We start from the raw sequence: 12,190 nt of genomic DNA, 5'->3' as shown, positions 1-12,190 counted from the left end.
ATCATGCTCATCCTGCTAAGTTTCCATCCATCGGGGACTTCACCATCGATTAATATTTTGCTCACTGCCTCTCTCAAAGCCTGGTTAGACTTCGGACCTAATGTGTTTATCAGAATAACTGGAATTCCATCTGGGCCTGTTGATGTGCTACTAGGAACCCTCTTCTCAGCCCTTTTCCCACTTTCGTTGTGAAAATTGAGCCATTGTGCCACTTGATTATTTCTTATCTATTATGGTGCATAAAGCACTTCTTTGTTGAAAATTTTGTATCACCCTTCTTCTTATATATTCAATAGCTTCGTCCCCAATTTAGCCTAGCACCTTGAGCTGTAGTTATAAAGCTCTGCTCTAGGCTCGTCTTATTTCTTATGGAGTTTAGATGGTTCCAAAATTTCGCAGTTGTCTTTCAATCTTCTTTATGTACTTCTGCCAGCCACTGAGCTCCCTTTCTTCGAATCTTTCCATTCATCAGAACGGATGCATCGCTTCTACAGCTTAGAAAGATTTCCCATTTTCTTTCAACATAATCTGTCGGTTCACCCCGCTGCTTGACATGTCTGTGTTCCCTAGAGGCTTCCTGACGTTTTGCTATGGCTCTCTTAACTTCCTCATCCCACCAACTTTTGGGTTTCTGTTTTCTTTTCCAGTGTGACTTGTCACGTGCCTTAGCAAGCTCTGGCTCAAGCAGTCTAATTAGATTCGTGTATGTCCACACTGTTTTACTATCCTCCGTGATTAATTTCTCAATTTGTTTTGTAGCTATTTCTATTTGCCTTTCTGAATAAAAATTTTCCTGTAGTTGCTCATCTTGTCTCCTTCCCACTTTCACTGCTCTTCCAAAGTTTAGATTGATACGTTTGTGATCACTACCCAGACTTCTGGAGCCACCTTCATCTATGTGCATTTCCCTGAGCTTATCATACATCCTATGTGACATAAGTGCGTAACCTATCGTCGACTGCAGCCTTCCTACCTCCCATGTTATTTGCCCTTTACACTTCTCGGTACTGTTGCAAATGATTAAATCATGCCTTTCACACATATCCATGATCATTTTGCCTGTCGGGTCAGTATACCCATCTATATCTTCTATGTGCGCATTCATATCTCCCAGTATAATTATCTCGCACTCTTCTCCTAACTCCTCAATGTCCTTTGATATACACTCTACCATTGCCTGGTTTTCCTCCCTGGCCTTTGCTCCGTCCACAATTACACCAAACCAAGGAGTGTCGTTTGCCCTGCCACTTTCTCTTTTAGCCATAAATGTTCCTTGCACTCCTGTTTGACCCTTTGTCAGTCTGTACATTTATGAATGAAGGCCCCAATACCACCCCCTTTCTGCTGCTCCTCTTCTATTACAATGTTCCCACGTGAAGTCCGGATTGTTAGGAGGGTGTTTCATGTACCCAAGATGTGTTGCTACAAAACCGTATACTATCGGCCTCTCTTCCCTTAGCTGTTCTTCTATCTCTTCCCACTTCAGCCTGTTCCTACCACCCTGCATGTTAATATACCCTATGTCTGAATTGGCTCGGTGTTCGTGGCTACGTCTTTCCTGTCCCGAACTCTACCTTTCTTAGATACTGGTGCCACTTTGGAATCGTATCGGTCCACACCACCTGTCAAAGAGTCTCCCTGGTTGCTTAATTTCTAATCTTGCTTGAACTTCTGATCTCATGCACAAGACCGCATTGCCAAACGTCCAAGCAGGAACCATGACCCCTTTCCATATTCCTCTCTTCCCACTTTCCGAAACCCATTCTGCAGTTTCCCAAGCACCCTCTCATCCTCTATCCAAGAGCGCTGCTCTTTCACTCGTGTGAAAGGGCAGCGCTGTCTGGCGGTTACTATGTGGCGAGAGAAATGAAGAAAGAGAGAAGCTAGCTTAAGACGTCACAGTTTACTAGGCCAAACGAATAGCAATGAAGTAGTCTCACCGCAATGCGATGACTTGAAAAATCAACGAGCTTACTTAGGAGAAAACAGTCTGCTTGGCTAGGCTTGAACACGGCCTCGCAGAGTGGTGAGCAAGTATCTTTTCCAACAGCACAACTTTTTTCTTTGCTGATATGAAACAACAGCTTTTAGAGTAGTGGAGTAACGATGGCCTCATGAAGCTCCTAAGGTGTTATGCCGCCCCGTTGTATCCTCAACGCGTTGCCCACTTCAAGCCTCTTTTCAAGAAAAGCGAAAATAAAAAATATATTATTGCCGTATTACCGTACTATTTTAAGTGAAATACATTTTACAATACAGGACCTAAGCACAAGCTGTGCGGTTGCCTGGCTACAAGCAATCATGCTTGATTAATTACTAGACCTTTAGTAAGCATTACAATGCCAACCCACAGCACAAAACGCTCTTACTTGCTAACAACCCTCACGTTCCTGCTGTGTCCTTGTAATAGTTTCTCCAAACTTCGCTTTGGCTGCTGCAGCTTAACAAGCATCATTGTTCATCATCATAATCATCATCAGCCTCATTACGCACATTTCAAGACAAAGGCCCCTCCTATGAACCGCCAATCAACCCAGTCTTCTGCCGCCCTGCTATCTGCCGCCCTGTTAAAGCTGCGAAATTTTTCATCGCATCGGCGCCCATATCTCTCTCTCTCTCTTTACCTCGTGTGTTTACCTTCTCTAAGAATCGAGTCAGTTACCCTAAAATACCAGCGGTTCTCCTGCCTACATGTTACGTGCCCGGTCCATGTCCATTTCTTGTTCGTAACTTCCACTATGATATCCTTAACTCCGATTTGCTCCCTGACCCATTATACTTTTTCTCGTTTCTTAAGTTTACACCTACCATTTTCCTTTCCATCGTTCGCTGCGTCATCCTCAATTTAAGCTGAACGATCTTTGTAAGCCTCAAGTTTCTGCTCCGTAGGGAAGTACCGGCAAGATGAAGCTGTTATATATCATGCACTTGAGGTTTAGTGAGAGATAACCATTCATCAATTGAAAATGCTTGCCAATTTTGATCCACTCCATCCTTATTTTTCAAGCTATTTCACTCTCACGTAATGGCTACCCGGTTGACACATGTCCTAAGTAGACATATTCCTTTACAACTTTTAGCATCTCGTCACCTATTGCAAAGCGCTGTTTTCTGCCAAGACAGATTTATTTAGTTTTATACATAATAAATCTGAAACCTACTCTTCTGCTTACCGTATCCAGTTCAGTTTTTATGAGCTGCGACTCGTCCTCTCAGTTACTCATCAAGGCAATCTCATCAGCGAATGACAGCTTACTAAGATCTCTGCATAACTTTTATACCTAACACTTCCCGAACTAGGCCCTGAAAACCTCACGTAAGCACGCGGTGAATAGTAGAGCAGAGATCCTGTCTTCCTGTCGTACACCCTTGTTTATTGGGATTCTGTCGCTTTCTACATGGAGAACTATAGTGGGTGTGGATTCAATGCATATTTCTCTCAGTACGTTTCGTATGGGGCCATTTCTTATACTGCCATTTCGTATACGCATTTCGTATACTGTCATGACTGCTGATGCCTCGGCTGTGTCAAACGACTTTTTGTAATCTATGAAGGCTGCGTATAGGGGTTTATTGTATTCCACGCATTTGTCTATAACCTGATTGTTAGTGTGATTATGGTAAATCATGGAGTATCCTGTACGAAAACCTGCTTGGTTCATTGGTTGACTCAACTCTAATGTTGCCCTAATTTTATTAGCTACTAATTTAATCTATTGTTTGTAGAGAACCGAGATAAGCTGGTCTGTCTGTTTTTTGTCATGTCCTTGACGTCTCCTTTTTTATGGATTAAGATGATGTTGGCGTTCTTCCAAAAATGTGGTACTCTGTCTGCCAAGATACACTTCGTATATAAAGTGGCCACTTTTTCTAACACAAATTTCTCCGCCATCTCCCATATGAACAGCAATCATTGTTTCTTTTTCTTGTAACGAGTCTGCTCGCCCTTGTTTTCACACTGCTTTTTATTGCGACAAAGACTCGCCTTTTAGGCATAATAATGTTGCGAGATTGTTTGTTAAATATGCGCCGTTATAGGCTGGTGCTGTGTGTGAAGTGAAGTGAAGTCTTGTAGAATGTGTTGTCATGTATCCAGGGGTTGTAACTGGCTGTGTCGCAGCAGCGAAGGCCGGCTTGAAGGCCGGCGACGGGAGCGTTCTGGCTGCAGTATCGCTATCAGAGCAATAGTGCCACAGTAATTATTGTCATAGAAAGCGGAGTTAGTTCTTGAGGCGCACAGTCGGTTGCTTGGAATTGCCGAAATGTAAGGCTAACATAATGCTACGTGCCAGTGCATGGAGCTGAAGAAGACAAAGCAGATAGACTGGCGCGAGCTAATCTGTGTGGCTGGCGCTGCTCGCCTAACCGGCTGTAAATACATCGGTGACTACCCATCTAAGTCAGTCTCCATCCCGTAACATATTCGGTGGAGTTGTGCGATCGCCGTCCTCGCGACGGAACACCGAGTCGGATGCTCCCTCGCAGCGCACAACATGAACACTCAAGACTCGGCTACACCCTCTCCGGTCACTCCCCGTTCTGCCCGACCTGTCAACCCAGCGCCCGCAACAACTTTCGTGACGCTTTCCGCGCTCAAAGACCCCGGCGTGTTCTCGGGCAGCGAGGGTTCCGACGTCGACCAGTGGCTACGCCTCTACGAACGCGTCAGCGCCACGTACATGTGGGATCCCAATCTTATGCTCGCAAACGTCATCTTTTGTCTTGACGGAACCCCTCGTGTTTGGTTTGATAACCACGAGCATGACATAACAAGCTGGAACAGCTTCAAGGCAAAGATCCGTGAGCTTTTTGGCAACATCTCTGGTCGTCGTGAAGCTGCTAAAGATGAGTTGTCGACTCGCGCACAATCCTCCGCGGAGCCCTATATCGGTTATATTCAGACTGTCCTTTCACTATGCTGCCAAGCTGACAAAAATATGTCTGAACCTGAAAAGGTTGCGCATAGCCTAAAGGGTATCGCCGACGATGCGTTCAACTTGTTGGTATTCAACAATGTGTCATCTGTTGATGCGATCATTCAAGAATGCCGCCGGTTCCAACAAGCTAAAAGCAAACGCATCTCCCATCAGTTCCAGCGCTTCCCGAACACCACTGCGACGTCCTCGTGTCTCGACACATATCATCCACCTGACACCTGTGACAACTTGACGCGAATCGTCAGGCGGGAGCTTGAAGCGGCTGCTCCAGCTAAGGTGGGACCAACGTCTCCTGACCCCTCTCCGCCAATTACGTTGCCTCTCATTCAAGCAGTCATCCGGCAGGAAATCGCCAGCTTGGGAATTAACTTTATCTCACCGCCTCCAAGCACCGACTACCGGCCCCGATACACGCCTGCACGTCACTTCCCGACCTGCTCTCCCTCAACGTTCCGTAATCCGTCCGCATGGCGAACACACGATGACAAGCCGATATGCTTCTCGTGTCAAAGAATCGGGCACATTTCTCGCCATTGCAGAAGTCGCTGGGGTCCTCCTGCACAACCGTCCTCTCGTCCCTCTGTGCACGTCCTGCCTATCGCCATGAGACCAGCCGTGACCATTTTGCACAGGAACCTGCTTCTGAACACCGCTACTCCCGCTCTCCATCCCCACAACGTCGCCAGTCTCGTTCTCCAGAGCCCCACCGACCATATTCCCCCCCTTCCCATGAGGTTCCCCGACAGAAAACTAAGCATTTTAGCCCCCGTATGTGGCGCTGCATCGCTCTGACTGACCGAAAATCGTCTTTTGACGATACCGACAAAACGGAACCTCATAGACGTACAAGTAGACGGCGTACATGCCCTTCTCTTTTCGACACCGGCGTCCAACTTTCCGTGATGACGAGTGATTTTCGTCGCAAGCTCAAGAAGGTTCTCACACCTGCGACCACTCAGTTCGTCCGTGTTGCGGATGGTGGAATAGCATCTATCGTTGGAGTGTGCTCTGCTCGTGTGAGCATTGCGGATCGACACACAGTGGTTCTCTTCACCGTCCTTGATAAATGCCCCCACGACGTAATCTTAGGCCTCGACTTCCTGTCCGCGCATTCTGCCCTCATAGACTGTTCGACCAGTACGCTCCGTCTACACTTGGCCGCAACAGAACCTCTTACAAACCGGACGAGTCGCCTCTGCACAACGGGACACGCGCGCCTCCCTCCACAGACATTGACCTACATAGAGCTCGTCTCAATACCATCAGTTCCCGATGGTGACTATGTTCTGACCCCTATCACCGATGTCCTCATAAGCCGTGGCATTACATTCCCGCACACCATTCTGTCCGTCGCAGGAAATTCTACGTGCCTCCCAGTTGTCAACTTTAGCTTGACACCTCAAGTTTTGCCACAAGGGATCTCTTTGGCGTTGCTCTGCACCTTAGAAGACAATGCGGTAGATGTTTTCACGATGGCCGCCCCTTCTTACCCCCACGCTCAACATCAATCTGCCACTTGCTCCGACAGCGCTATTACTTCAATGATCGCTTCCAACTTAACGCCGCAGCAAACTGATGAGCTCCACCGGGTTTTGCTGTCCTACACTGACGTTTTCGATATCAGCGGCCGTCCGTTGGGAAAAGCTACTGGTATGAGCCACCGCAAAAACACTGGTAATGAGCATCCTATTCATAGGCGTCCATATCGGGTGTCGGTGGCTGAGCGTCACATCATCCAAAGTGAAATCGACAAAATGCTCCCCAAGGACATCATTGAGCCATCCTGCAGTCCTTGGGCTTCTCCTGGAGTGCTAGTCCGCAAGAAAGACGGTGCATGGCGTTTCTGCGTGGATTATCGACACCTAAACAAAATTACCAAAAAAGACGTCTACCCTCTGCCACGAATAGATGATGCGCTTGATTGCCTCTATGGATCCCACTATTTTTCCTCCGTAGACCTTCGTTCCGGCTACTGGCAGATAGAAGTAGATGAAATGGACCGTGAAAACACGGCATTAATCACCCCCGATAGCCTATATCAGTTTAAGGTCATGCCCTTCGGCCTTTGTAATGCTCCAGCCACCTTCAAACGAATGATGGGCTCCCTGCTCAGAGGATTCAAATGGTCCACCTGTTTGTGCTACTTGGACGACGCCATCGTCTTTTCACCAACATTTGAAACTCACATAGAGCACCTCTCAGCCATCCTGGCAATCTTCCGTCGCGCTGGCCTGCAGCTCAACTCGTCCAAATGTCACTTTGGACGCCATCAAATCACAGTGCTTGGCCATTTAGTAGACGCCAACGGTGTGCAACCAGACCCGGCAAAAATGAGCGCCGTCAAAAACTTTCCTGTACCACGATCTGCGAACGATGTACGCAGCTTTATCGGACTATGTTCCTACTTCCGACGCTTCGTGAAAAATTTTGCGCACATAGCGAGGCCGCTTACGCAGCTCCTCAAGAAAGAAGTCCCGTTTTCATGGGGCTCCGAAGAGGCTTCTGCGTTCTCGACTCTCGTCGCTCTTCTCACTACCCCTCCAATTCTCCATCAGGCCGCCTTGATCGCTGGGCTTTGCGCCTGCAAGAGTTTTCCTATTCGGTGGTCTACAAATCTGGCCACCTACACCATGATGCCGATTGCCTCTCCCGGTAGCCTGTCGACGATCCTGAGGACACTGACGAGCCCACGGAGAACTCTATCTTGTCAGTGTCCGACTTCCTTAATATTGGGGAAGAGCAGAAGCGTGATCCAGAGCTGCTTGACATCATCAGTCGTATGGAATCCTCCACAATTGATGCTTCCGTCTCCTACTTTGTCATTTAAAAGGGTGTGCTATACCGTCGCAATTTCCGACCAGACGGGCCGGACCTTCTCATTGTTGTGCCTAAGCATTTGCGCCGCTGCTTTCTCACCGAACTTCACGACGCTCCCACGGCTGGACACCTTGGCGTATCCCGCACGTACGAGCGCGTCCGGCGCCATTTTTTCTGGCCAGGTCTTGCTCGTTCGGTACGCCGATTCGTCGCCACGTGTGACCTATGCAAACGTCGTGAAACACCGTCGCTGCTACCAACTGGCCATCTTCAACTGATTGACGTACCCGCGGAACCATTTTACCATGTTGGGTTAGACCTGCTTGGTTCTTTTCCCACATCAACCATTGGGAAACAAATGAATAGCCATTATCACAGACTACGCTACACGCTACGCTAATACGCGAGCTCTACCGACTAGCTGTGCAACCGACGTCGCTGACTTCTTGTTACGGGACGTTATATTGATTCACGGTGCTCCGAGACAGCTTCTCACAGACCTTGGCCGTACATTTCTATCCCAAGTCATCGCCGACATTCTGCGTTCTTGTTCCACGCAACACACATTGACAACCGCTTACCACCCTCAAATAAACGACCTCACGGAACGATTTAACTGCACTTTAACAAATATGCTCGCTATGTACGTGTCGCCCGACCACCGAGACTAGGACCTTGCCTTACCCTACGCAGCTTTCGCGTATAATTCATCCCGTCACGACACAGCGGGCTTTTCGCCGTTCTACTTATTGTACGGAAGAGAGCCGACTTTACTACTGGACACAGTCATCTCAGCTCACACCTCGTCCACCAGCGAGTATGCCCGCGACGTGATTGCGCGAGCCGATCATGCCCGTCAGCTCGCTCGCGCTCGGCTGATGGCGTCGCAAACCAACCAATGCCGTCGGTACGATGCGGAACATAGAGACGTACATTTTGCTCCCGGTACCCTCGTTTTACTCTGGTCCCCTCATCTTTGGCTGGGCCTATCCGAAAAACTTCTGTCTCATTACACGGGACCCTACCGTATATTGCGTCAAGTAACACCTGTCACCTACGAGATCAGCCCCATCTGTCCATCATCATCTACTATGCGGCCCAGTGATATTGTACACGTCTCGCGGATCAAGTCTTACAATAATGCGTCAGATAACGACCTTGAAAGCACCGGGACGGTGCCTCCGCCGCCGGAGGTCATGCTACGTGCCAGTGCATGGAGCTGAAGAAGACAAAGCAGATAGACTGGCGCGACCTAATCTGTGTAGCTGGCGCTGCTCACCTAACCGGCTGTAAATACATCGGTGACTACCCCTCTGAGTCAGTCTGCTTCCCGTAACAATATTTATTGGCATCAATAGATTTTTTATACCAAACCTAAAATTTGCACAAATATAATATTCGACAACAACCAACAGGAATGAAACTTCCAAAATGTAAACAGGAAAAAATATTTCTTTTACGTGCCAAACACAAAATATTCTCATACATACAACATGATAACGCTGATGCTATGATGAGCTATAAGGTTAAAGAGAGCTATTTTGGCTTCGGGCTAAGTTTCCTGCACCTACATTCGTATTTAGAGACACCACAACGTGGTTGTGGAATAATGTATACTGCACATTCTGGCCACACTTACGGAAACACAACCAAAGTTCTATAGAAACCAGCAAAGATAAAGAAGAACACTATACACCCTAGTTTACTTGAGCAATAATCGTACACACCACCTGATCCTTGATTGCGGCCGGCATATTCAAGTGAGCATGTTCGAACATATACGTCAACTGGCGCACAGATTTGATACTCACCTTGATACAGTGTTGAGAATGCGCGACATGTGGCCGACGTAGAAAGGCGTCTTGACTCGAATGTAGTCTCTGTCGCTTACCTTAGTGACTCCATCGAAAATGGTGTTGAGAAACTTCGCCCAATGCCACTGCGAGAGATCGATTGCAGCTATGTTAGAATGTTGCAAAGCGTGTTTTTTATCGATGTCATTAATAAAATTATGCTGAAAACGAATGGTACTTGGAACATGTAAAAAATTCTTGGCCTTTATTTGCTGGGTTTATAACACATTTGAAGTACTGTGAAACCCGCATATATCTAACTAGCAAGAAAAAGAGAGAAAAATGGGTTACGCCTATGTACCGAATTTGATATAACACCTCTGATAAAGTTGCTGTATTTGAAGTAACTTTGGCGCGCAAGATGGCTTCGCGGGACCACCTATTGATTCTGAAAAATAGACACCTTCATGGCAACAAATTTTTTTTCGTTTTGTATTTTGTCGTGATTTGTAGTTTGGAATGGTGGCTGATATCTGGAGGTGGGCTAAAAGGAGGAAATGGAATATTGATGTAAATAGCGCCTCGCAATCTTCACACACAGCTCTGCATGCTCGTAGGGTGCGAGAAACGTCTAAATTGTCTTGGCCCATGTGTCGGCCTAATTTTTCAATGTTTTAGACACCATTCACACGGCTGTCGAACATTCCGTCACATTACCGTCACGTTATGAAAACGGATCGCAGAGGGGACGGACGAGTGTACAAATAGGCAACAAGGACAATAACGTCAACAGTAGCCCGCTTTTTTGCAGTGTGGACTGATTGATTCCGTGGTCGCCTAAGCACAAAGAAATGAAACGAGCATTTGGATCAAACAAGTACTCTTTGCATACAGCGGAATGACTTCGTCAACAAAGAATTTTATCAGTAGAATAGTACACCGCGAACACAAAGTTGATATCATTGCATTGTACTAAATTCGAGGAAATGATTTTTAAAAGTCTTGTTGCCATGACAACCTTACAGCCAATTTTTTTTATGATGGGTGGCTTATGTTGCTGTTGTGGCTCTGCAAGCGAGCAAAGCGATGACCCACGAAGCTTGGAGACAAAGAACTAGGTGGTGATAAAACATGTGTAGTTGTAGCACCCTTGAAGACATCTGATATGTCATTTTTGTATGGGCGGGGCTCCGTCATCATGCCGGTGACGGAAACATAGAACGCCTTTCTGCGTCGTCTTCACTCCGTTTTCAAGGAGATAATGACCAAAGTGGTGCCACTACGGTGACGCGTTGGAGCATCCGATGGCCGTGTGAATGAGGCATTACTGGGCATATTTCCTCGGACGCCGTAATGCAGCGGAAACGTAACACTTCTTTTACTCACGCTCAAGTGCGTTCATTGATTATCGCTGAATATGCAAAAAAGTAGCAAGTCTTTCGCTTGACGGCATCTACCAAGTTAACGAACGAGCGTAGATGCAAACAGTGAACACGGGGTGTGGGCAGGGGATGACGAGGAAACATGTGAGCGCTAAGCACATATTGGCTAGCGATAGTTTCTACTCACTCCACGTAGCGTTCTGATAACACCGCTCAGTTTCGAAAGTGAATATGACAAAGTCATCGTCCTTGGCGAATGCTTGTTAGGAAAATCCAACTTCTTCATATGATTCCTGCTGGCCAATGTTCTATGAGTAAAGTACGTATTAAGGCTATGCTCGTTCGATTGATTTGATTGATTTGTGGAGTTTAACGTCCCAAAACGACCATTAGATCATGAAAGACGCCGTAGTAGAGAGCTCTGAAAATTTGGACCACCTGGGAACCTTTACCATGCACGCAAATCTGAGGACACGGGCCTACGCATTTTGGCCTCCATAAAAAATTCAGCCCCATCCCGTGACCTGCGGGTAAGCAGCATGTTCGTTCGATGTAGCCCCCAGTTTCCCTATGCAATCCCTGCCGAAGGCAGGCTCTTCTTCTGAAATGCTCAAAGAAATAAACGTTTTTGCACGTTCCTCTGTCGTTTGCGAACGCATATACTTGTCTACTATATATATATATATATATATATATATATATATATATATATATATATATATATATATATATATATATATATATATATATATATATATATATATAGTCAAGTAGACAAGTAGACACTCCTTGAGCAGTCAATACGTTGTGTATTTCGACGGGTCAGCCTGCGCATAGCCTTCATTAGGATTGCGGGCAAAGTTTAATGGTGCTCAGCTTTATACATTCTTAAAGAAGAAAGAGTACACAAAAAAGAGGGTGAGAACTTGAAGTAGACTTCCCCCCACCCCAAGGCCGTCCTCCTTCAACTTCATTTCTTTTTCTCTACCTTTTTGCTTTTTCTTTTTTCATTTCCCTTTTATTTATTTCTCCCTTTCCTTCGTTTTCCTTTCGTTCCCTTTTCCGACGATCACCTTTAAGATGTCTGCAGTCTGCATATACTTCTTTTCACTAACATATTGTTCCCGACCAGAAGGCAACGCATGGCTCCGGCAGTTCGGTGTGGGAAAAAAAAGCTTTTTTAAGAAGTTTAGGCCTTTACCTACTCAGTGCCAAGTGTACGGCTCGCCGCTGTAAGATGGGCGCTGCGCATTGCCGTAGA

The 12,190-nt window shown here is 46.6% G+C and overlaps 1 protein-coding gene across 1 annotated transcript in view; it reads right to left on the bottom strand.

Annotated features, from left to right (window-relative positions):
* LOC119159865 (neprilysin-1-like) overlaps nucleotides 1-12,190 on the bottom strand; it is a 54,370-nt gene that overhangs the window by 37,226 nt on the left and 4,954 nt on the right. The window contains exon 3 of the mRNA XM_037412687.2: nucleotides 9,566-9,693. Coding sequence (XP_037268584.2) covers nucleotides 9,566-9,693 — 128 coding nt within the window. The remainder of the gene's footprint in view (nucleotides 1-9,565; nucleotides 9,694-12,190) is intronic.

Source organism: Rhipicephalus microplus, unplaced genomic scaffold (assembly GCF_043290135.1).
Source record: "Rhipicephalus microplus isolate Deutch F79 unplaced genomic scaffold, USDA_Rmic scaffold_28, whole genome shotgun sequence".
NCBI lineage: Eukaryota > Metazoa > Arthropoda > Arachnida > Ixodida > Ixodidae > Rhipicephalus > Rhipicephalus microplus.
The sequence above is the reverse complement of the archived record's forward strand: the minus strand, read 5'-3'. Positions and strand labels throughout refer to the sequence as shown.